The 27,439-nt window shown below is 39.5% G+C and overlaps 1 protein-coding gene across 1 annotated transcript in view; it reads right to left on the reverse strand.

Annotated features, from left to right (window-relative positions):
- Window positions 1-27,439, reverse strand: part of RYR2 (ryanodine receptor 2) — a 784,157-nt gene that overhangs the window by 440,625 nt on the left and 316,093 nt on the right. Inside the window, exons 26-27 of the mRNA XM_019526720.1 lie at window positions 17,398-17,557; window positions 1,489-1,636 (exon numbers count right to left, since the gene is read on the reverse strand). Of these exons, the coding sequence (XP_019382265.1) occupies window positions 1,489-1,636; window positions 17,398-17,557 (308 nt within the window). The remainder of the gene's footprint in view (window positions 1-1,488; window positions 1,637-17,397; window positions 17,558-27,439) is intronic.

The following is a 27,439-nucleotide window of genomic DNA, read 5'->3' on the forward strand; positions in this document are numbered from 1 at the left end:
GGCAACCCCCAGAACAAGCTCCCTCTATCCCTTCCCGCCCCACCCCCCCATTCTGAAAACAGCATGGAGAGCACAGCTAGGCTATGTCAGCCAAGCCCTTCTCCCAGCACGCAGACAGAAATGAATGAAGGAGCTCTGTTTTTGAGAGCCTTCATCTGAATTCAATGAGGGCTCAGATTGCCATGGGATTGGGCCCTTTTAAAGTGGTCTGCAGTCCTACACTTGTGTTTGGTCATGGCTTTAGACCACTTTCTGAGGCTGGATCAGGCAAAAATTGTCACATCTGTCTGTGCCCACTGTGCCAGTGTGTTGGTGAAATGGGGATAACTTCAAGCCAGGGGACTTAGGTTGGGTTAGCCTTCTTAACCATGAAATTGATCAGAAGCCAAGGTTAAAAAAGCCCAGAAACCAAAGAATAAGTAGGTAAAAGAAAAACTTTAGTCTTTAAAAAAAAAACGTTTATGAAGGAAAGGAACACAGTCAAAATCCAGTACAATGCTTTTCCTGCTACAGGAGCAGAAGGAATCGGAAGACAGAGGTGCAGCACTTGTTAAATGCCCTGACCTGGCTGGATCAAATGAACATGAGCTCATGACTGCACATGCTATAGATCCATTCAAGTAATTTTTAACAAATACTGTTTCCCAAATAACATAAAGACGTTGATTGATCTTCTTTATACAATTATAAGGACTAAAGTTTGCTCTAAAATATTTCTGATTTCCTGAGTTGAAGTATGAGTGCTTCCTGATAAAAAATAACTTGATTACATAATGGTGTAGCAAGATGTAATTTATGCAGGTCAGGCTATGATTAAAATCAATAAGAATGAAGGTAAACCAGCACAGTATTTCCTTTTTATATGACTGGGACATACAAACCAAAACAAGTGATTTTTCTCATCGGCATCTTACATTTACCATGAACATACATGATTCTAAATATGATACTGAAAGCAGTTAGCATATATACCTGGACCTCTTTTCTCATAATATTTACTCATAATTGTGCAGACAAGAATGCTGCATTGTGTTCAGATATAAATCTGATCCACACAGAATTTGTGAGTTTTGATTTTGTTTTTCATTTTCAACAAATGTAGACTACATGGACTTGAAATATCTTTTTCATTTGTGTTCAAATTCAGTGCCAAATAGGAACATAAAATGAGCAACAATTAGCAGTAGTTAACATGGTGGAATTACGTTATTAATTCCTAAAATGAAGCTCCCAGTTTTTTAAAAATGGTTCAAATTCCTCATCTGAGGTAAAAAGAGAGACAGAGAAGACAATGAGGAGGCTGAGAGTAAATAGAAAATATATAGTGCATAAGGATTTAATGATACAGATAATTTCTGGATGTAATGTTCTTATCTGGATAACATTTTACTGGACCAATCAACCTAACAAGCCTACTGCCTGCGCCATTATAAAAATCTATTGAAATCTACATTGCTTCTTGGGAGGAAAGAGAATAGAATTATGTACCGTGATCTTGATCAGGGGCTTCAAGGTTGTAACCATACCCAAGAAGGGTGCGTACTGCCTCCCGGAGGCTATCTTTGTTTGATTTCTTGGTACGATCATCCAAAAGAGCATACGGGACAAGGCGGGGGTTCCGTCGATTCTTCACATCCTACACGGGGTAAAGGATTAAAAATCACCACAGTGTTGGAGACTATGCCGAAATAAAACTTTTTTCAAAAAATAAAATTTTACCAGAAGATAAAATGTACTATAATGACTATTTAAAAATTAAAACCAATAAAAAAGGAAACGAGAACTTGGGTAATGACACACGTATAAAGTACAGATTTTGTAGAGGAAGTTAAGTTTTTTAGAAAGATGCTAACATTGAATTTTAAAAAAAAATTCACAAATATCCACAGTTAATGGAATGGCTTAAGATTTTGTTCATTTCCCATCAAATAATTAGTTTAATAGAAACACATTCAGACAAGCCAGCTATGAAACTCAGGGACAAATAGTGAATAAATTACAAAAGGTTAGAAAAAGGATGATCTTCTCTGCTTGTCCTGTTAGTAAAGCAACTAGCACAAAGGGGTCCTGATCTCTGACTGAGGCTCTCTGGGCATTTGCTGCAGGATGCAATGACAGGTGCTTTAATTAACGAGCCATGCTAATTAAAAGCACCTGCGCATCACTTATCAGCATCCCCATGCTGAAAAAATGGTGGCAGGCCACTTTGAACTAAAGCTCATTGAATATGTTTTATTTACAGTGCCCTGTCACCATTTTTTCAACATGGAGATGCACAGGGACACCGATACATGTGATGCAAAAGGCTGACAGAGCACATCAATTTCCATGCTCCAGCAGACTCAGTTGAGTCTGCTCCGATGCACAGGATTTCCAGTGCATTGGAACAGACTCCACACGTGTATAGGAGCCCTTAGGCACTTCGACAGTACAAATGAATAGACAATGCCATTGGGCATTTTGCCCAAGGAATGGTGAGCAGAATCAGACCCTTAAAAAATAAATAAATAAATACAATGCTGCTTTTAATGTGAAATATTCAAAGCATATATCTTTTTCTCCAAAAGAAATTAATGGAGTTTTCAATCATGCTAGAAATTTGAATGTAAAGGCCCTTCACCCAGAGTTTTATTCATATAACACAAGTTGATTACATGCAGATCTCCTCTTTCACTGAAATGAATGTACTGGGTGAGTTCTTTTAATTATTTGGGATTTTTTTAAACATAAAATTGACTATGGATTGTTGTTGTTGCCTTTTCCAATGTTATTTCAACTGCAAATGTTGCTTAGGTGGTTTTAGCACTATCAGTAATGGCATTTTTTAGTATTATAATTATTTGCCTTTCTAGGTTTTCATCTTCTCACTTGACAGCATCTGTGGGAGGTGGCAAGAGCAGTAACAAAAAAGTTCTCTCCACATCCTTACTGAATGTGTGGAAAAAAGAAGGTTTAATATGTCAGAATATGCTGGCTGTTGTTTTAGGAATAAAGAGCAAAGATGCTGAGTGTTTTCTGCTGCTGAGAGATGCCAACAGCTGAGAATATGAACATTTCAAAAAATTCTGCCTTTGTTAAAAGTAATTTATGTTCTTCTATTACATAATGGTTCTGATTTTCAGAATTTGGCAATTTCTCCTTGATATAACATATTTTTTCCCTAAATAAACCCAAAATATAGCATATAGTAAGTACAAATACTTGCAGATATGATCCTTCTCTGGTAAGTAGACACTTAAGTGTTCTAGGATATCTTTTTTTAGCCTGAGAAAATGCACCCTCAGTTGGTTGCTAGTGAAAGCAAAAGAACTGGTCTTACCTGTGAATTTTCTTTCCAGGACAAGCCACTTCAAATACTATTTTATAAAAGAATGGCATAAGTATGCTAAATGGGCCATCAGAAAGATAAAGGCAATTGATGGGAAAGGTACACAAAATATCAGGTACAAGAACTTTACAGCTCATTCAGTGAGAGGAGCAGTGACACAGCTGATAGATAACTTTTCCTGTATGGAGACAAAACAGTCCTTTTCCTGGCCTTCTATTCTACTTTTCTCAAACCACACTAAATATGACTTCACTGTTTTGCAGAAGCTATATAAGGTAGACAAGTGTTCCAGAAAGTGGTGTGTTGTTAATCCTAAGTCATTTTCTTATCTTCACAAAGTTATGTTGAATTGCCTTACTAGGAAAAAACTACTGTTTCCTGTTGAAACTGTTTGTGGAGAACAAGAAAGCAAAAGCTTGTCTACCTTGTAACTTTTCTTTCTAGAATCACTGATGTTGTGTTCTTTCATCAAAACATTGCTGATGCAAAAGTAATTACTTATTTGTTAAGCAATTTAGAAGGAAAGGAGTAGATTTTCTTCAGGGAAAGTCCTACATTTCTTGACAATGTTCTGCTGCCAATGGATAAGGTGACAAGTACTGAATTACTTTTATACAATTCGTTTTTTGAGTTTCAGAAGCCATATTTTGAAGAGCTCTTACTAAACTAATTTTGATTGGTCTAAGTTACTGTTTGACTTCAGTTACTAGACACAGGAGCGGAAGACCTATGATATAGGCTGACAGATAGGAAGTGAACCGAGAAACTGAAGAACAAAACTCTGAAGTAATTTCTGATAAACAAGGCCTATGTATTTTATGATATATCTTCATATTCACAGTGCTTTAATGAAACATAAAAACAACATTAGTCATTTAGACCTGAATTTGAGTTTGTTGACACGGAGAAAAAACATGGGGACTAGAAAAGTGCCACTAAATATAGGCAAGGAAAAGAATATAAGAATACAGTGGGCCCTAAATTAGCATAGGTATACAGATATGGCAGAAATATGTATTCCAAAGACTCATATTAGACTATCAGTGATCCACACTAATACTATGGTAGCTGTTAGAAATGGGAGGATATCACGAAGAAATGCATATAGACACAAAGCAGATCATTTATAAGACCACTGTAACTTCCATTACAGACAGTGAATCAGGACTGAAACACAGTAGGAAGAGATAGAGACGTGTGTAAGTGCATGCATGCACATACACTATGAATATATGGAAGACAGACAGAACAAGTGGTATATGATTCAGTGAGTACTGCATCATGTAGAGAGACAGAGACCACATTAAGGTAAAAGTGAAACCACAAGAGTGTCTGCAGAACACAGACAATAGCTGCACAGAATACCACAATAATAAAACAGCCAACTTACTCAAGCAGCTGTAAGAATCTTTTAAAGAGATTCAAAAAAAATATATAATGGTCAAGGTTGTACACTTACCCCTAAGAGACATTTTCTGAAGTGACATGCACTAATGTAGTCTTTAGTACTACAAAGTAGGAAGCTACTTATGTTCATTATATACAATTAAGTTAATCAACTTATGCACTATTGTCCTCTTAGACTATACTGTGGAGTTTAGTGATAGTACAGGTCATCAGCAAAGTGTTTAAGGAGGAGAAAAACACAGTTTGGCACACTTAACAATGCCTCTCAAGGAAGAGTAAGTAAAAGGAATAAATTATAGATATATGTAATAAGGGAAGCAAGAATGACACGGATAATCAATATGATCACAATTTCATTGACTTCAAATGTCACGGTATTACAGACATGTATTCTCCATGGAAACCAAATTTTTCGTTTCCATAGCCAAGGATGCTGGAATATACCAAGATGAATAAATGATTGTCAGACACCGTCCATGACAATTTAAGGGACACTGTCTTGAAAATGGGTCTTATTTCAGTATCAAATACACTATTTCCTATGAAGGATTATGTAGGAGTTAGCTCCCTACCCAGGATGATTTCTCTACTGATGTTTTAATACCTTCATCCCTGCTGAAGAACATGGTATACTTAAGTAAAGCCAGTGATTTTTGCCTAACCACAGATGTAAGCAACATGATAGAAGATACATCAGGCTAGTTGTTAAACCACTATCTTTATTCATCACTTGTAGCTATATGCAGTGGCATGGAGACAATGGCAAAAATGGACCAGGACTCTTTTGAAGAATAAACAACAGATAGGATCTTCCTCCTGGGTAACTGAGTAAATATCTTCTACTAGGTAATAGTCCCAGCATAGCTAGATACTTCAGTAAGTGACCCACAGAGCTAATGTATTTCAGGACTGTTCCTTGAGATCCAACAAGACCATGTTGTTTCATCCAATTAGATGAACAGCATTAGAAGGGATCACACAGAACAGAGGCCTTGAACATGCATTTCACTGCTGAGACGTGATTACACAACAGCTTATTTCATGTAACTTTCTAAAGGCACAAATGTCCTCTGTGCCACTAGCATGTTAAACACCAGGACTAGGGACAGACATTCTGAGCCTGAATTGATTCAATTTTTGCAGGTTAGCCTAAACTGGCTAGGCTGAACCGATTTGTAACCAGACAGACATTTTCTCTGGACTGAGGAAATTAAGACACATGCCTGCAGTGGCTCAGGCTAGAAGCTGGTGGGTGCTAGAGCAGCCCTCCCTTCCCTTCTGCAGGGAGCTGAGCTGGGGAGGTATAGCCAGGTCCAGGCAGGATGTTCTGATCAGGAAGGTCTGCCTGCACCATCCCAAGTTTTTCCCCACTTGCTGCTCAAGAGGCAGAGCGCTCCCAGATGATATGGAACTTTTCAATCTCCTCCCCTGCTTCTTTATACTGTCTGCAGCAAACTGGCAGGATAGCAAGCCAGCAGGGGGTGGATAACAAAGTTTATCACCCAATCAGCAAAACAATAATCACTCTCCATTACTTCAAACTCTTCTTAAACAGCTTACCAGCTGACCTGTTAACTAGCTCCAAACAGCCCTAAGCGGTTACTGTTCTGTCTGCTTGTCTCAGTGAAATTGAAGACATGCACACATGTGCTTTAGCTAGCATACCACATGCCTGGGGTCTGTGCTGTGGGAGATGGGAAGGAGGGGGGCATTTCCTGCTTCAGCAGTGAACCATGGTAGGGGGGTAGGGCAGGGGGAAGCCAGGCAAACCCTGCTGCATCTGCAGTCTCTGCTGGAGCTCCAGCCAGGGAGCAGAGGGGAGGAGCCAGAGAGCATGTGAGGATGCTTAGAATGTCTGACTTATCTTAAACCAGCAAGGGGTCTGGGACAGACATTGCATAAATCAGTTTGAGCCAAATCAGTTAAGTCTAATGCTACATTCAACCAGGGTTATCTCAAACTGGTTTCAGCCATTTTCAAACTTATTTATCTTCACTGAACATCTGTTCTGTTACAGGTTTAAACCAGTTTCTGATCACTTAAACTGGTTTATGTGTAATGTGTGTCCTTAGCCCATGGGTTTGATTGCCGGCAATGCACAGTATGCCTGTGTGATACATAGAAGGAAAACAGGAGGATTTTTTTTTTTTTAATGTTGTCTAAACCTTTCTGATTCAGAATAACATTGCACCTTGCACTTCACATACTTTTCTCCATACCAAAGACGTAAATATTACAATATGAACATATCATCATAATTTCGGTATCCCCATTTTGCCTAAATTCTGTAATTAGCATACACATAAATTTCATATACGTATATTACTTCTAACCAAATTGTATTGCTACTGCCAGTAATACATGCAAGTCAAACTTAAAGACTTCCAAGACATAGCACGCAAGTTATCTGTTTTAATATAATGCTATAAGAAACAATTTATTTTACTTTTGAATCTTGTTGTTTATTTAGGGGGTTTTAAAACTTACATGGATTTTTTGTATCCTACTGCAAATGTATGCCTGAATTTGTTCATTACAAAATGGCTTATTATTGACATAACAACATAAAAAAGAAAAAAAAATGTGCAAATACATTTCTAAAATAAATATCTGCTAAAATTTTTAGCCCAAAAGAAGCCAGTGACTAAATCTGTTCTTCTTATACTGTTAGCAGCATTAGCATTCTGTTCTCCTCTGTTAAAATAGTTAACTGAATGCCTCAAAGTCCTAAAATATCTGAGAACCACAAGGGGTAGAACTTGATACTCAATTTTTTTTAAACTATTCACTTTTTGTCTTTCCATTGTTTGTACCATAAATATATATCATATGGTTATCCAGCTAACTAGCTGCTTTATATTTATCATGCAGATCTTTAATCATAAATTAAACTAAACTTAAAAAAAGAAAAAATACAGAATAATGACAACAGCATTTTAGACTATCTTTCAGTTTTCACTGAAACTACACAAATAGTCCAAAGAACTATTATTCTCAATAAGTCTTAGCAAAATTGTAGCTGACCCTGTTAAAAAGTGCCTTAAATTTATTAATCTCAGAAAAGAAATAAGATTATTAAAATTACCCTTTAGGGACAAATTCTGCCTTTGGAGAAAGATATATGCAATTTCCATTGCCTTTACTGGAAATTTCAAGAGCTTACAGGAGACAGAATATTTTATTAGCTGCCTTCAAACTAAAGCAATGTACTAATACAAAAGTATAATTAACAGCAGTATAAATAACATAAAACTTAAAAGGCATGTGGTAATCCTTACAAGAACAGGACTCAACTTTATACACCTTAACAATAAGGCAACATTATTTTCTCAAGGCTTTGTTACACATTATACTTTAACCTTCTCAAATGTGGATTGGTGTTACTGTTTGTTTGAGTTTAGAGCAGTCATACATTCAGGCTAATAACCTTCTCTGGCTATCCCCGACTTACAGAGCTGTGACTTGCAGCTAGAGGCCTGGTGAGCAGGTGTCTGAATCGGAGCTACAGCTGTGAGTTGTCACTAGAGGGCTTGTGAGCCAGAATAAGCTTCTATCCCTGCTCTAGGTGAAGGTGTGTTGGAAAGATGGGCTGATGGGGGTGGGAGCCTGAGGCTGGAAGGCAGAGTTTAATGATGAGGACGGGGTATTAAAATGGGAGGTAGACAGGCAATAGGTGGGAATGGCATCTTGGGATTGGGTGCTGAAATTAAGGAATTCAGCCACTAAAGGATAAAATAAAAGCAGTAAAAAAGAGAATTTAAAAAGAAATAAAGGGTAAGTAAAATTAAAGCAAGTCTCATGTTTTAATAAAGTGGGATTGGGTAGCCCCAGATCACTGGGACACTGCCACTGGTCCTGCCCCAGAAGGGAAACTCTAGCTCATGGGGATTCCAATTTGCTACCTTACCTTGTTCCACTCTTCCTCCTGAACTGGGCTGTGCCCTTGTGTTCAGGGGGTGGAAACATTTGACCACACAGAACAGGAGGGTGGTGGGAGGGGACACTGCATCCTGGGATGCTGGTGGACTGACACTTAGGCAGCTTATCTCTGAAGAAGGCCACACATTCATGGAACACAAGATGGGTAACATGGATCAGAGAAAAACCTGTCCTGGAGTAGCATAATTTTAAGACACCTAAAGGGTGTTTAAAACTAGTTTACATGTCTTAATGTGTGGATAACCCAGGGGTTGAGTTCCCTGAATGGCCTAAAATTAATGTAGAACAAAAGAGGTACAAGTAACGACCCTTTAATTTTTTTTCGAGTGGGTGATAGAAGGGGGGAATGTAGGTTATTGCTCTTGTTTTGTTTTTTGCTTGTGTGTGTCATGCACGTCCCTGTTAATGCTCCTCCTCTTCTCAGCAAGAAGGAAGATTGATCAGATCAGCATTGAGTGGGTAACTCCTAGCAAAACACACTTTGTCCACAGGCCCTGTCTACATGGACCACAATTTCCAGCACTAGTATTTTGGGCTCAGGGAAGCTAATTTATTTTGACTTGCAACATGAAGAGTGGGGGAGAACAAGAATTTCTAAATGCCTAAATACAAAGAGATTTTCATCCACTACTTTTATTTTCTGCAAGAAAAGCTACACTGAATAGAATGTATACAATTAAAGCCTGAATTTCTGTTTATAACATAAGTATAACATAAATCCTATTTTTCTCCCATATGTTGGGCCATAGGAGCTAAGGAACAGGTGTAGATCTAGTCAGCAGGGATGGCAAAAAAAGCAACCCAGGAGACTTTAGAAAAGCCTATGCATACTACAAAGTTATACTCCATGAGTCTGTATTCGCGCTAGTGCAGACAGGGGCCTTTGGAGGCATAGGTGGATAAAGGTCATATCATGGCCAATTTATTCACTTGCTTGTGGCTTCATCTGCCAAATCATGTAAAGAAAAGAATAAATGGCTGCAAAGGAACTACAAGAGAGCATGCAGCTAAGGTTTGGCAGGAAGGGTCCCACAACCCCCAGCTCCAGGAGACCCAAAGTTCCAAACCCCAAACATTTTTAAATCATGAATCAGGAGCCCAAAATACCATTAAATGAATCTGAAGTTCTTTTTACTTGCCTTCTGAACTTTGATTCTTTAGGGAATCATGTTTTCAAACTAACCGCCACAACTATAAGGGCTAAAAACTTACTTTTTAATGAAAGCTGAGGTTCTCAAGCATTCCATGACTCTTGGATCTAGGCCTTTATGAAAAACACCAAATATCATAAAACTAGGGACAAAATTATAAGAATTGGCAACAATGCAAACCCCATTTATTCAGGAGGATTTAGCAGTAAATGCAGTCTTCCGAACTACAATTCTATTTTTACTCATTTTGATCACAAACATTTTCAAGCTGAAGTTTGATGAATTATACAACACAGAGATGAAACAGTCAGGGAATTCCAAGCTAGGACTGAACCGCATAGAAAGAAAAAAAAATTACCCTTAGTGACTAACCAAGGACTTCAATGGCATTATACCAGGGTATATTTGGTCTGCTGCTTGGATCTAATTGCTTTATCTGTTTCAGATCACATATGTACAACTCCATCAGTTCAGAGATGACCAATATAAAAACAAATGTTCTCCCTTAAAGGGACACTGTCAAGTATTTTCATATTCTTTTTAAAGTTATTTTTCACTTACCATCAATAATAATTAAGTACGTTTTATAAGCTAAAATATAGAAATGTATTTTTCCTACCTGATTTGTGTCTTTTGCATTTATATGGAGCTCAAGCTAATATGGCTCTGCCTGGTTTACAATACTTACTTGTTTGTGATCAGTGTCATCATTGATGTCAGCACAGTTCTGGGAACAGGGTTTATTAGTTAACTTGTGCTCTCTCTGCTGGCTGGCTGGTTGGCTCTGCAGCAGCGGAACAAAAATACTGCATATAGTCATGCAAAAACAGTTGCTATCACTTCTTAATAAGTTCCTGGTAAATAGTAGTGGAATTAGGAAAAAAAAACTATGCAGAGTCAAGAAAGTATTTTCTCACCATATTGTAATAATAAAAATGGGATATATTTAGGGTCTATCCTACTTGACAGTATCCCTTTAATCTGTGGCAGTTTTAGGATCACATAGCTATAGAAATTAGAGGTGGAAAAGACTTATTTAGGTCACCCAGCCAGTGCATAATTGTTCACAACTACTCCAGTCTTTTATCCAACCTACTTACAAATCTCTGTAAAAAATGGGGCCTCCTTTCCATGGAAAACTGTTCCACTCAGCTACTTGATTTCACTGTGTGCAGTATCAGAAAGCATGCCATCACATTACCTTACACAGTACTGTAACATGTCACAGTAATATGATGGGATGACAAAATGTAGCCCATGACAGAACCCAGTGTGGAAGCAGAAGCATATATTAAAACAGAAACAGCTAGCAGCTAGCCATATGGTATGTATGTCAGAATTAAATAACGAGAAGCTTCTTTTTCTCTTTTTACTGCCTACAAAAGCACCTTAAGATTTTATTCTCCTCTATTAGACATGTAATGAATGGTATTTGTTACTTAAATACTGTAATTAGCATTAGTGATTTAGTTCTACATGTTTGCTCCAGAATAAAAGAGACTAGTTATTTCAAAAGAGAAGTGGTGGAAGGAGCGGGAAGGGGGACAGGATGGGACATGACACCACTAATTCAGAGATAATTTACAGCTGGCCCTACAAGAATATATCACTAGTGTGTAAGGAGACCATCCTTCTTCTTACATCTGATGCCACAATAATCTGGATAAAAAGGTTAAGAATGTACCCCATCCCAGAGGGGGTACATCTTGAGCAGAATGCAAGTACATCTATGACAGTACACACAGGACCCAAAAATAAGTCTATAAGGCTAGGGACAGACATTCAAAAAGCCTGATCCTGAATTCAGTGGCAACACATAGGGGGTGCACAGGAGTGCACAGGCACCCCCTGAGATCACTGGTGCACCCCCTGACTGGCTGTGCTCACCATTGCGCTCCTGGAGCAATCGCAGCCACTCCCAGAAGCAGCCGCAGCCACTTCCGCAATCGGCTACAGCAATCAGCTGCCTCGCAATCGGCCATGGGGGGCCCCCCCACCCCACTCACTGACTGGTCACTGGGGGGGTCACATGCCCCCTCTTTCTAAGGCGGTACCAGTCGCCCATGCCTGAATTGATTCAATCTTTGCAGGTTAGCCTAAACTGGCTAGGCTGAACTGGTTTGTAACCAGACAGACATTCTCTCTGGACTGAGGAAATTCGGGCACATGCCTGCAGTGGCTCAGGCTAGAATCTGGGGAGTGCTAGAGCAGCCCTCACTTCACTTCTGCAGGGAGCTGAGCTGAGGGCGGTGTGGCCAGGCCCCCAGCAGGACTCTCATTAAGGAAGTCTGCCTGCATGGTTGCAGGCTTTTCCCCGCTGGCTGCTCAAGAGGTGGGAGTGTTGCCAGCCCCCAGCCCCCGGGCTAGCACTCTGAGGCAAGGGGGAGGGGGGTGCAGTGCATGCATCTGTTGATGATACAGAGCTTTTCATTCTCCCTCCCTGCTTCATCATACTGTCTGCAGCAAACTGATAGGCAAGCAAGCCAGCCAGGGGTGTGGGCTGATAACAGTCTTTATTACCTAATTAGCAAAACATTATCCTCTCTCCATGTTATTTCAAGCTTCTTAAACAGCTTACCAGCTGACCTGCTGATGAGCTCCAAAAGACCTAAGCTGTCACTGTTTTGTCTGCCTATCCCAGTGAAACAGGAGAAAGAGACACACTCAGACACCTCCCAGCATTAGCTAGCATACCATGGTCCCTGCTGTGGCAGAGAGGAGGAAGGGATCTCTGCTTAAGCAGCGAGTGGTGAGAGGGTTGCAAGAGGGGGGCATGGAAAGCCAGCAAACCCTCCTGTGCCTACAAGTCTGTGCCACGCTCCAGCTGGGGAGAAGAAGGGAGGGGCCAGCCCTGCTGTGGAGCAGAGAGCCTCTCCCAGGCCAGACAGCATGATGGGATCCTGGTGGACTCTAATTTAACTTAAATCAGCAAGGGGTCTGGGACAGACATCACATAAACCAGTTTGAGCCAAATTAGTTAAGTCTGATACTACATTCAACCAGGTTCATCTCAAGTCTGTTTCAGCCACTTTAAAACAGGTTTATATGCACTGAACATCTGTTCTGTTACAGGTTTAAACTAGTTTCTGATCACTTAAACCAGTTTATGTGTAATTTCTGTCCCTAGCCTAAAACATGTTACAGCCAAGGGTGCCCCACTCAGCAGGCTTCATGCCTCCATCAGGTATAATGGGCCAGATCTAATAAGGGAGTTAAGCAGAATTCAGGCACTTGAATCCCGAAAACATCTGCCTAGCCACCACTTAAAAGCCCAAAGTGCCTCAGATCTGTACTTTAAAGTTCCTCAGGTGCTATGAGTCATGTCTCTGTATAAGTGCAAAATTGCCAAAACCTTAACAGACCTGGGCAGCTTTTAACCTATGTACCACTGGGATGCAGAAGATCTGTTCCTCTGCCTATTTCCCCTGAGTGAAGAGGACTTCTAAGGCACATTTTAAAACCAAGCAGTTAGAGGTGGTGATGGTGGTGTCACCGCTAGTGCCTCTTTCCCCTATGTGGAAAAATCAGGAAATGGGAGTCTCAGGTTTTCATGAAGAAACCAGAATAACACTTCAACAAAAAAGATGGAGAGTTCCTTCAATTCTGAATAGCCAGTAGCCTGGTAAGTAGGACATTTCCCTTACAGGTGTGTTTGACTCCACTGAGACAGTGTCCCACTTTTTGGGGTAAGTTCCCTAACCACTAAAGTAATACATAAAAATGGGTGCATTTGTTGTTGCTGCCTCCTATTCCCAGTTTATTATTAAAGAAATAAGTGAAGCCCTGGGTAAGCAGGCTCTTGACTCCTGAGAGAAGAGGGGTGCCTCGTTGAGCTCTGAGCAAGGCTTTGGAGGATCTGCCTTTGCCCTCAGTTGTTTCCTACGGTTTTGTTCTAGGCATCTATACAGTGAGCATGCTGCTTTTAGAACGCTCCCTGGCTTGAATGCCATTCTGGGGCACCTACCTCTCCCCATGAATGTATGGGGAGCTTCATCACCTGCCACATAGTTCTGGAACTCACCCTGCGGGAAAGATGCCTAAGCGTGTCAGGGTGTATTTACACAGCACAACACAGCACCATGTAAAGAGCACTAAGCTAGTTCTGAGCAAGCTACAAGTTGTATACTCAGGACTGGCTAATTAGCTTTCCTTACCCCCCCAAAAAAAACAGAGAGAAAGAGAGAAAGAAGGTATGTTAGCCGATGCAGAGCACAGAAGTTTCGTAGCTATGCTGCTTCTGGTATCAGAGCTAACTTGTTCAGAATTACCCCCATACTCTGCGCAGCAGTGCATTGTGCCATGTTGACATAAGCTACAAATCCTTACAGGTATTTTAGAAAGCGATCCACAAAGGTACTTAGGTACCTGGATCCCACTGATACCAAGTCATTTCTTGGACCTAACCCAATGCTTTCTTGGAGTGCTTTCTGGGAGCTAACCCAATACCTAATCGCAGGGCATTTACACTTTGAAAAGCCTTCATTGACTTTTAGAAGCCATAATTTAGTTCTACAACTATTTTCTACAAAGAGCTTTCCAAAACTATTTTTCTACAAAAAGAACCCAAACAAATGAAAAGTCTGAATAAGATGGAGAAACAGTGGGAATGTCTCCATGGTCATTAATGCACTGCAGTTACTGAGCATTACTCTTAATATTTGGATAACCAAAGTACTAAATTAATGTGCAGTAACTCACACTACTGTGCAGTAATGCTGGTGTATGGATTTTTTCAGACACCAACTGCACAGTAGCCTAACACTACTGTGCAGCAGTGTATTAGCTCAGGTTTCGGTGAGCACACTACTGCACAGTGTTATTAGGCAACTATACAGTTGGTGTCTCACGTAGATACACCCAATATCTGCCACCTATTGTTGCTCTGCCACCTCTCCTCCTTCACAACCCAACAACATAAAAAAATAAAAGATTCCTCAGCTGGTCTCACTTAAACTACATTCATCAATAGGTATCTCACTAATTCAAAAATTATATAATTTAATTGCAAAGTTTACTGTAATAAATATGGCAAAATTACTTATATTCTTTCTACACAAACTCAGATATTCAGAATAACTGTCCTCAAGACCCAAGGAAATTCAATCATTATATATATAAATTACCTTGGATTATGGTCTTAATTTTTTCTAATACTTTCAAATACTGGTTTGAAAAGCAATTAGCAAATTCTGTATACACACACATTACACTCTTAACTTCCTATTAATCACCACATTCTATCTGAATTATCAAATTTAATTTTAGAAATAGTGAAGCTACCAATGATTCCATTGAAGTTGTAAAACCCCAATTTTCACTCATGTTGAAAACCCCTCATTGTCAAGGCTCTGCACTGTAATCTTTTGGTTTCTAGCAAAAATAGAAATTATGGGATGAACAGTGCGAGTAATTGATTGCATTCTGTAGTCTAGTAGAACCTTGTCATTGAGCATTAAGGGCACACATCCAAACAAGCATGGTCATGCAGTATGTGGCACTGCAAACTCATTTGCAGTGCCACATACTGCACAGTCCAGAGTTCTCCACACTGCAAAGGCATGCTGCATGAGCGTGCACTGCGCTGTTTTGTTTTTTTTCCCTGAAGTTTTTTTTGACACCTGGATACCGAGGGGTCAAAAAAATGCATAACAAAAACCCTGAAGCAGCACACACACAGGCAGCATGCACTGGAATCGCTGCGGCTGCAGCTCTGGGAGGGCCCCCAGGAGCCCAGGTAAGGTTGCTGGGGCCAACAGTGCTGGCCCCAGCCTTCCCTACCCCATCTGGGGTAACCTGCCATGTGGCAAAGCACACGTGGCACCGGTGCCCTCCAGGGACAAGAAGTGGCAGCGCAAGGTGCACCACCGCTACTTGTCCCTAGGGACCCAAACATCCACACACGTCTGGAAACACCCAAAGAGGCCGTCTTTCATTTGGGAAAGGAATGTAATGCTTTCCTAAAACCTCAATGCAAAATAGTGGGCTCAAAATAACAAAGCTGATTTTCCTACACGTCAGTGCAGAGAACTCTTACTCCTGTACTCTATTAGAAAAAATCTTTCAGAACTATGGACACCTTTGAAGTCTGTTTTACTCTACATTCACAGATGCAACATTACAGACAAATTCAGTCCTGTTCTTACCAGTGGATTTACACTACTGCTGAATGTAGCCCTAAATGTCTACTCAACTGATACGGAGACTTATATAAAAGGTATCCAAAAGTAGAAAGACCTGCCTTGGCTCAATTATCAAACTGTTTTATAAAATATTTTAAAAGCTCCAAGTGAATGTTATAAAATAAAATACAGTAATGGAATGTTCCAGAAAAGTTACATCATATATTTCCCCAACAAAAGTATCAAAATGTGATGAATGGAATTTAGTGACTAACTTAAATAAAAATATAAAAATAGCAGCTTGGGGTTTTTTGACACAAGACACAAAGCTTTATTATAAATGGCACTAAGTTTTGTTCTTGCACAAAAAACAAACCCCTGGTGTGCCAAACTGCAACGCATAATCTGAATTCTTAGCAAAACAAGAAGCAAGTTTTGCAGGCACAAAATGGTTGTGATCCTACAAAAATGCTGTTTCATTTTTGCAAAAATGATGATATTTCATGCCCAGTGCAAATCTATGAAAACAATTTTTTTCCCCCGAGCATGGATTTTTCTATAGTTTCACTGTGAAATGCTACCATACTTTATTGCCAGATGGGAAAATTCTTATTCCTGGTTGAAACTTACAAATAAGTACAAAAGGACTGGCGATATATTTACAATTAAAAAAACAAAACAATATACTGGTTGTCATAAAAAAAGTTATAGCTACCACAAATTACAGTTATTGTTTACCCACCAGTGTTTTATTTATTTACTAAGGGAGAGAAAGGCCTTGAATTTTGCTGCTTGCAATCCACCATGCTTTATTTTTACTTTACCTTGACACAATGAAAATTCACCACCAGAATTAGCTTTAAGGGAAACAAAGAAGCAGAAGTCTGACTCCATCATGGCGACCTTATTGCCCTCTTAGTCTTAGTTGTGGTCCTCAAAAATCAGAGGCAATGAGTATTGCCATGGTAATTGGGAATAGTTTACATTCTTGCCACACTGTTTTCCAAAAAATTGTGCACCAGATAAATTAAAGAATTTGGTCTCCAAGGAGTGCAGGTCAGTAAATGTTTTCCCGATATAAATCATGCTCTGAGAGGGTCATTATATAGTATCTTTGTAAGCACAGGGGATTCCAAGACTTAATCTGTGGGCTTTAGGCAGCATGATACGTGTCACAAACTTTCTTCTCCAGAAGAATACAAAGATAAATCCCAAATTTCATTTTGGTTACCAAGGAGCATACTCTACTTTTTATGGACCAGTTATTTACTGTTACCAAGTTTAGCAGTGGGAATCTATTAAATAAAAATGTAAACTCTGATGCCAATGGTTTTCCCTCTGGACTGGATGGCTAATATTCATTCCGATGCTTTGTTGGACCTTACATCCTATGTTTAATTGCACAACACCTCAATACGTGACTGAACCTGCAAATACCCAAATTTGCACTTACCTGCTGGATACCGTATGTCCAACCCTGCCTGATACGGTCCCTCGCCCACACATTATGAGCATTCTCTGCTAGTTTATCCACCATAGCTTCCTGAGAGGGGGTCAGCTTGATAAAGCTCAGATCCATGGGAGTAGGCTTGTATCCACTTGACAACTGGTAACTGTCAAACAATGTAGAATTTGCAGTTGGTCATTTTTTATCATCACATTTCTGTTATAAAATGTTGATGGCAGATATTATGGAGACAAATTATTCTAACTGTTGATAACAATAAAAAAAAGTAAGCATGTAACATTTATCCAGCTACAGATGTTGAACACTATAAGAATAATGCATAGAAATTTGGCTGTTTCAAATTAACTATATTTGGATTGAAAGAAGCAGCTCATTTCCTTAAGTGCTATGAGTAGTTATAGAGGTAACTCAAAAGGATCTCAGTGCAGAAAAGCTTTGGTGTATATATTGTTACAGTTCTTGACATGTTTACAGCTTTGAAAAAACTTGGGGCTTATTACAAACCTTAGAGGCCTCTGAGTTAAATATTATTTTATGATTTCTGCAGAGAGCATTATTTCTGAACATTTCACACACTGTCAATGCTTCCCTATGTGGGGGCCCAGTTCCAAGGGCTTTCAAAGAAGTATTGTGATACTTATATTCCAGAAAGCAACTCTTAATGGCTGACAACCTGGCTAATGATTGACCTGTGTTCCATCTATTATGCTTAGCAATGGTAACTGAAAAGTCTGCAGTGGTCAGATCCAAGTTTCTTGATATTGCTTTAACCCTGGTAAATTTTCTTATAGGACAGATATGGGTAAACAATATGCTGATTGCAATAGTTGATCATCCATGCTCAGCAATAACTGCTAAAGTTATAAATGGTTGAATACCTAGATAGGTCACTGGTCTGGAGACACCAAAATTCATTCAGATTCATGATCTCAAGCAGCCAATAAAGGAAAACTGACTATAAATGGTATTCCGGCATCCTTCAAAATTACCTCATTTATAAACTATCAACAATAAAATAGCAGCTCATAAATTAATCTTTTGATTTCTATTCAATTTAAGACAGAATATCAGCAATGGATTTCCTACAACATTACTAAATAGATATATACATATGGGCACTCTATTTATGACTAGATCAAAATGACACAGGAAACCAGAAATGTTAAAATATGAATATAGTTTAGTTAGTCTGATCAAACAACAAATATTTTTTCTATTGCCCAATGATATTAGAACAAATGGCATGTACCTTGTGTAAAACAGACAAATAATTTGCCCTTATCATTTGTTTTTTGTTCATAAGACTTTTGTGGCAGTCTGGGATCCAAAATTGCTGATTTTAGACCTGTGTGTGTTAATCTTCTTTGGATCAAGGCCTACTATTAAATTCTGCTTAGCTCATTACATCTTTACATATAAGACTCTTTAAACGTACGTTATGACAGTCTCTCTACAAACACAGGTAGAGTAGCTAGTTTCTCTTTAATTTGACTTTACAGTAATCAGACTTTCAAAAGGCCAAAGTGAACACCAAGATATCATTAATCTGATCTGCTGACAAAGCACAAAAAATCAATTTTGGGGGACAATTTAGGGGACCGTCTTTGCTGTGCCCTCTTTATGTTATAAAATTACTTCAAAACATTAATAAACTATTTTGCAAATCACTGTAACACTGTGAGAAAAGCATCACTTTATAATTTCAGACTGGGTGAAATGCAAAAAAATGTTTTAAAAAAAAGTCAGGTCATATTAAATTGAAATACTTCTATGCTGATGGTTACAGCACAGTTTATATGTAGCCAACACTAACAGACCAATGCTGCTTTTTTACTTGTCACTTAATCACAGCTTTTCAGATTTGCCAGCAGATCTAAGGGGGTCAAAGCAACTGATCCATCATTCTACATTTATATCCTATTTAAATAATCTGAAGGGAGTGCTGAGTAAGGCTCTATCAGCAGCATCCCTCTGTGATGCTCCTGCCCATAGTTCAGCCTATTTGTATGAAGTGAACCATTAAATAAGATGTAGCACAGTAATCTTGGATCAGCCTGTCATCTTGTTTAAGGACTTGCTTCTCACAAAGCCAGTTAAACTGAACAGTCAGTTAAACAAAGAGAGAAAACAAGCTGATTATCAACTGAGATATCTTTCCAGTGAACACAAATGAAACATGTACACATTTTGGTCAGAAATGTGGCTGTCTGCCAGAAAACACAGTTCTAGCTTCACAGAAAAGGTACAAGGTACAAATCTTGCCTGTACATAAAACTGATGATTATCATGAGAAAAGAACTGAAACAAGAATTAAGACACAGTGGGCACATACACACATGCAATTAATACGAATCAGTAAACTCTGACACATATCTCATCAGAATTGATTGCTCCTGGGTACCGCATTTACATGCACACCCAGGACCACATCACATTGAGCCACGTTGAAGAAGCCCTGGCTGTTCTGACCCGGTTCAACGGGCTGTGGAAAGACTAGCTGGGGCACCACATTGCTCTGGTGTGTGGGTAGCCAGCAGGCAGCCCCAGCACTGAAGCACCCTTGTGCCCCAGCCAGCCCCATCAGTGTCTACACGTGCATTGCTGTGCAGTAAATGACACTACTGCAGGACAGTACATTTATTTACAAGTACTTACCTATGGCAGCATTTATTAGTTTACTACTACCTAATAGAGTCGTGTAGATGCAGAGACTTTACTGCAAAGCTAATTAGGCAGCTCCACAGTAAATGTCTCGTAGACACACCCAGTTTAACTAATACTGATATGTTTTGTATAAGTCTTGTTTAGGCTTGAACTCATTATCAATTCACCTTTTTATCCTAAAATCCTAAGGCACTTTACAAAGAGTAATTAGATTTCACACTAATCCCCTAAAATACCAGCTATAAAACTCTTTTAACTAAACAATGGCATTGCACATTTTATAGAGTAGATAAACTGTCTTGAGGGGGAGTCATCATCAAGAAACATCAACATCAGTCTTCCTCCATAATTACAAAAACATAAAATATTACCATATTCCAGCTGTGCAAACATTCCAAAAGCAGCAGTACGTAGTTATAAAATGGGGATCATAAAGTTATATAATGAATCAATTAACATTTCCATAGCTGTTCTCCCACATTCTAGCTGACTAATCTTTTATGAGGGTGGCACACTTTACTTCTCACAATTATATCCCTACTCACCAAAAATAGCCAAGCAATTAAGTCTTTAAAACGAAGATTATAAAATATGCTTGACTGAAACACTAAATCATGTGCCATTAGTATTTAAATCATTTTCCACGGTTACTATACTCACTTCGTACTGTTATTTTTCCATGAAAACAAAGCTTCTATGTTATGGATAAAATAGGTGTGGGTACAAAACAGTGAAGGTATCCTACTACAGATCCAGATGAGGGAATTCAAGCTTTCTTCTGAACTTGCACTGCAGGAGTTGCCTCTAATTGTCCCAGCTGGAGAGTCAAGGTGACCAGATGTAATACTAGTTACACCTCACTCCCTTGTGTGCTGTTGGCTACAAAAATTAGCATTCCTTAAGTATGATAACCCAATGGGCTACTTAGGCTTGGGTGGACCTTTAACCTTTGTATAAAAGGCTGAAGATTGCCACGCATATTCCAATAAAATGAAGGAGTCTGAAGGGCGAGGTCTGTAAGAACAGCTGAGTTAGTTATGTATAATCACTTTCTCAGCCCATGAATTAGCTCTGGAATACCAATGTAATGCTCTGGTATGCAAAACAAAGGTGACCATGACCAGGGCAACATCAAAAAATTATGGAACATAAAACAATGCCATCTCTGAGCATAAGTGATGCTTCTAGATGAAGAAGGTTGCTGAGCTCCACCATATAGGTCTCTTTCTGGATGAGTTATAACTGCATCCATTAATCAGTGAGTACAGACAAAAAGATGCAACAATGACTAGCAGATATGCCTTAAGTACAGAATGTTTCCTGTTTTATGTTCCCCCTTCTGCCCCCTGCAAAAGGATTGTCAAGAGTTCCAGAAATTACTTCTGCTACAAATTAAAAGCCATAGAGAGGGATTCAGAGCTAGGCAAAGGACATGGCATTACCTTCAGATTGAAAATATTTTGGGGGGAAAAAAGGGTATAACCAGCACCTTCAATATTGGTTTACCAGTTATTCATGAAATTTGTTAAGCAATAGTTATTTGTTCTATCAGCTGAACTGACTTTGGAGACTTGTGGATTTGTTTTGAGGTGGCTCGGTAACAGTGGGTCTCAAATACCTGGAAAACACATGGGCGTTCTGTTAAGGACTTCTACCTATCTATACAGGTAGTCTAGACCAACGGTCAGGAACTTAAGCCAACGGGCCATATGTGGCCCACACAGCCATTTTGCTGCTAAAATGCAGCAAGGAGTCTTCACCCATGCAGCGACTGGCCAGCAGAGAGAAGCAGCAACAGCCTAGCAGGGTGGGAGGATAGGGAGTGGAGTTGACGACTGTATATATGCTGGCACAGGCCAGGTTGGAAGTAGCCTTCACTTGAAACTAAGCTCGAAAACATTGCTGACCCTCTTGGTATCAGCATGTGCTATTTGGGTTAAACTGAATATTTTGCTTGATTGAAAACAAATTTAAAAGTTACTGAAATTTGACAGAAAAGCTCTTAATGATTCAAAATCAAAAAGTAGTAATGTGACCTTATTTCTGTCCTGACAGGGGACCCCCCAGTTGAAGGTCCCTCAGGGTCACGGTGGGCCGGGGTGGCAATTGGACTACGAACAGGCGGGATTAGCGGCGGTGGAGTTCTGAGTAGCACAGAGGCATATGAGTTTAAGACAAGATGGATTTATTACTCACGCTTTAAGAGTGGAGGCCGAGATGCTTTCTTCAGTTACAGGTTACAATAAACGAACGTGAACAACAACAACAGAGGGGTCTGTTGGCCCACGGGGTTCTTAAGCGAGCCCTTGCTTTCTAACCCCGGAGGGCTAGGGACAGCTGCTCAACTTAATAGTCCCAGGGCTGGTCAACAGCTCATGTAGGGGTGAAAACAAATAAACGAAAACTGTAACACGGTGAACGAAGAGATGATATCGTGACACCAATCCAAAGGGGTGATCGATGTCCAAAGTTCGTGAGGAGTGATGCCGAAGTCGATGTCCAGTACGATGAAGAGCGAACGGATGGTTGGAGACGAAAGCCGAGGTCAGAAGCCGTGAAGACGAAGTAGGTTTGACAGTCCATTAATCAGATAAGAACAAATCGGAGTCGTGGTCGTAGTCGGGGTCAGTTGAATTGGAAGCCAAGAGATCAATATAGCAAACACAGAACGAATCAGAGAAACTGCAATGGGAGAAACCAATAGGCCAGAAGACCTTACTGGAGAACAGTCTCTCACAAGGAGCCTCTGTTCCCAGTTTAACGGATCTTCCCCCAATTGAGGGACTCCCAGAACTTTTATAGCAGCCCCATTGCCAATCAGGCTGCTTAGCTATCAGAAATTTCTAGAGAGATTACTTCATTCCAGTTGAACACTGGGCATGCTCTGCAATAAGGTCTATGTAGCAACTGAGCCTGCGCAGGAGTGGAAAATAGGTCAGAGCTGACTGACAGCTCTTAAGGTCGCCTAGGGGGCACACATTAGGCTTGTTTTCTATGGCGCCTGTTCATAACCTTGATCTATACAGTTCCTTAACTCCTGTAGTGTCAGCAGTCAAATGAAACTTTACCATGACAATTTCAAACCGAGTTTCTCACATAGACCCAGCTGCACCACAGGCCACTGCACCCCTTAAGTAGGGGAGGGGGAAAGGAAGAGAGAGGAGAAGGATGTGGCTGCCAATGTCAGAGGTAACAGAAGAAGAAAGGGAAGGAAGGAAGGAGAGGAACAGAAATTACCTCTGGTAAGCAGAGCCTGCCTAGAGGAGGGAGGAAGGAGAGTGCTTATCTCTGGTATCTATCACCTACCTACGGGAGGGGGGAAGTAAAGAAATGAGGGAGACAGCAGCCTGTGCCATAGGACACAGGAGAGGAAGGAAGCAGGAAGGGCTTCAGAGTGCATCAATGGCCAGTGCAGTGCAGGGAAAGGGCTGAACCAGGCTGAGCTGTTTGCTGCTGATCCTCTGTGCCATGGATCAGATTCTGTCACTTTAGCAGCTGGATTCAGTCTGTGGGCAGTATATTGAGCACCACTGCTATAAAACATTCATTTTTATTTATTTATATATTGCATTTAGATCACAATGGTTGATATCAAAATAAAACATTTTAATAAGGCCATTTTGAAGGTTTCTTTTTTTTTTTTTTTGGGGGGGGGGGGGCCCCTTTCCCCACAAAAGGGTCTGAAAATTTAAGGTTTTTTTTTTTTTTTTTTTGGGGGGGGGGGGGTCCCATTCCACACAAAAAGGATCTGAAATGTTAAGTTTTTATTACAATTTGAATTATCAAAATTTCCCACTGGCTAGAAATGTTGTCTCCTGGACAGCTCTATCTAGTTTTAAGAAATAACTGAGTCATGAAGCTTTTTACTTGCTAGAAGAAAAAAACTGTTATTTTTCTCAGCAGTTAGAGATGACAAAAGTACCTTTCAACTGCATGCATTTACATGCTACGGTACTATTGATATTGTAGATTGTATGTTGTTATGTTATTTAAATTTTTTTTTTTGCGACAGTCTTCTCAGAAAGATTTAATTCCAATAGAAGCTGACTAAATTTGAACTTAACAATAAGGGATTATGAATACAGAATTGACTAGAGAAAGAATAGGGTAAAAATATTTAGATTTGCCGCATTTATTCGAGTACTCAAGGACAAATTACATCAAATGCTGCTATCTGAAGCATTCTCTGAACCATTAGCAATTATCTTCTGAGAATTTATTGCTGGGTGAGGTCCCAGAGGACCGAAGGGAGAACAAACACTTATTTGAAAAAGGAGGTCTCAGGGATTATATAACCAGTCAGAATAATTTTTATACAGGTTTACATCACTTTATGCTGTACATACATTCCTGGAAAACAACGCATAAATCAAATTCGCACAAAGGGAACGCACTTTACAGTGTAACAAAGAGGGATATGTTCCAAGACCTCGACTGTACTGACCTCCAGACCCATTTCTACCACTTTGACAAGACAATTTCGGTATTCGTCAACAGCAGACAGTACACACAAGCACAAGGCACCATCACAATGGGGATGGCAACTACAGAGACACATGTTGTAGACAAGGAGCGAAGAGCACAGATCCAAACAGGAGACTATATTTTGGTGCGTGTCACTCCCGCGATGCACCGCACAAAGCAGCTGACTGCGGGCTTCCACCACACCAATCACATAAGAGTGAATTTACCTTGCATATAACAAATTTTGGGTATAAAAAGGGTTATCGTATAAGAGTGAATTTGCACATACAGAACCCGCATAAAGTGAGGGAAACCTATATTAGGAAAGATACTGGAATCAAATTTTAAACACTCAATATATAAGTACCTAGGGATAAGTGCGGGGTAAGTTGCTGATCCAATCCACAGACAGAAGGCTTAAGCAGTGTTTGGCAGCAGGTGCTTCTCATATGGTATGGGAGATGGGAGGGTGACAGAGAGGAGGGGAGGAGGTGGCAGCAGGTACCTCTTCCCCCATGCAGGGATAGCAAGCAGCAGCAGCAGTCAGGTCCTAGCAGCTGCCTTTCCACCTCTGACCCAAGCTGGGTCATTGTAGCCCACAACCTAAAAAGGTTGCCAAAAACTAACCTGAAGGATAAGAGATTGCCAAGAATAAATCATTTTAAACTGTTTAATTTCCATCTTTGCTAATGTAACTGATTCAATATGTAGAAGAAAAGTAGTACATATTCTAGGTGTTGATTTTAGTAAGGATCTTAGCACAATTCCACGTGATAGTATCAAACTAAAGAAATAAGGTCTAAATCAAATTACTGTAAAGGCGGGTACGCTACTTATTAAAATGAGTGAATAACCATACTCAAACAGCAGGTAACAATAACTCATTGCCAAATTGCAAGGCCATATCAATTCAGCTTCTGCAAAAGTCTGTTCTGGGTCTCATGCTAGCTAATATTTTTATACTGATATGGATGATGCAACAGAGATTGTTGATAAAGTGTGCATGTGACATCAATCTGGGAATTGCTTCCAGAATTTTGGAGTAAGGAATTGGACTCAAAATTAATTTGATAAACTTCAAAAATGGAAATCAATAAGATGAAACGCAATACAGGCAACTCCAAAGTACTACTCTTGAAAAGGAAAATATTGTTGCACACAAACAAAATTGGGAAAAGTGACTAGGCAGCAGCACTGCAGAAAGGGAACTGGGGATTAGAGTATGATGTTGTTGCTGCTAAAAAAGATGTCAGTCTGGAATGTATTTTTAGCATGTCATAAGTAGACCAGGGAGATAATTATTTTCCTCTACTTGGCATTGACCAAGCCTCAGCCAGAGTGCAATGAAGTTTTAAACACTACACTTTAATAACAATGTAGACAAAATGGAAAAAGTCCAGAGGGAAGCAAAAAAAAATCCTAGAAGATTTAAAAAAAAAAATATTTGAGGAAAGGTTGAAAGAATTGGGCTTGTTGAGTATAAATGAAAGGGAGAAACTTGAAGTAGAATATGATAATGGAATTCCAATATTCATAAGGCAGTTATGGAAAAGATGGCGATGAATTGTTTTCCATAAGCACAGGGGGTAGAAGTAGCAGTACTTGGCTTACTCTGCAGCAAATATTGACGGGTTAAATATTGCGGAAAATATTCTAGATTTAAGGATGGTGAGGCAGGTGGAGCACGTGTTTGTTCAGAGCTAGCTTGGGTACCTCTCTGTGGCAATGCATGCCCAATATGCCAGCTATGAATTTTAGTTAGCAAGCAAGGGAGAAGTATGTTAATGTAAAAATAATAATGTTCTCAAAATGTTTTTCCAACTGGTGTTGTGACTAGAAGTACTGGTTGGCTTGCATTCACTGCCATCAATGGTACAAACCACTCACTACTGACCACTGATAAACAAGTACGCTGCCCCAGACAAGGCTGTTCCTTAGGGAAAGTGGCAGCATAGTGGGAAGAAACAGGCTGTGGAGGCTTCCCATGGTCGGGTTTCTAACAAAACTATTTCAGGAACATGATGCAGAAGCAGGTAAACTGGATGCGTTTGAGGCCTTGCCTGCCAGAGCACACTGCCATTATGTTATCATAAACTTCTTAAAGGATTGTTACGTTTAGGACAGCAAAGCAGAGAAGAGTCAAGGTGGAAAGAGGGAGAAAGGAATATACAAGATAGCGTTAGGGAGCGTATGAGGAAAGTATGCAAACTAGGTGTATTTAGTGGTACCAGGCGTTTTTGCTTTGTGCAGTTATGTACAATTCTTTCATAATTGTTAAAAGAAATTAGACAACTGCTGTTTGAATCACTATAGTAAAAGATAAGCTTAGAGATGTAGTATGAGGGGTAGAAAATGAGTATGTCTGGGATTAGAAGGACATCCCAGGCACACGTGGAATTTTTGCCTAACAAGGTTAGTCTCTCCACATTCCTTTGTTTTTTTATTGAAACAGTTTCCTCAGAAGAACATATATCCAACAACAAATGAATCAAACTATTAAGATCACAACATTCTAGTGAGCTTTATATTAGGCAAAATGAATTAGCCTAACACTGGTGCTTCAATGTTATTTCCTATTAAATAGACTCCTATCTACTAATAGCTGTAATGAAAATTATTTGTATTATAGTTATTAGCCATAATCTATAGATGATTTTCTTATAAATGACTGTGCTTGTAACACATATAGAACAACAGGTCAGAACTAAAGTGTTTTAGCTTTGCAACTACTGAAAATGTTTTAAATTTAAATAGGTGAGAAAAATCTTTAGAAATCATTACCTCTTTTCACTCCACCTTTACTTTTTAAGCCTCCTTTAACTCCTTAACTTCAGCATAGTGCAATGTATTTTTACTTTTTCAGATTAATTCTTCCTCTTAGTGCTTGTTTGTCCTAGTT

This window comes from Gavialis gangeticus, unplaced genomic scaffold (genome assembly GCF_001723915.1).
Source record: "Gavialis gangeticus isolate Ggan-Ray unplaced genomic scaffold, GavGan_comp1, whole genome shotgun sequence".
Classification (NCBI taxonomy): domain Eukaryota; kingdom Metazoa; phylum Chordata; order Crocodylia; family Gavialidae; genus Gavialis; species Gavialis gangeticus.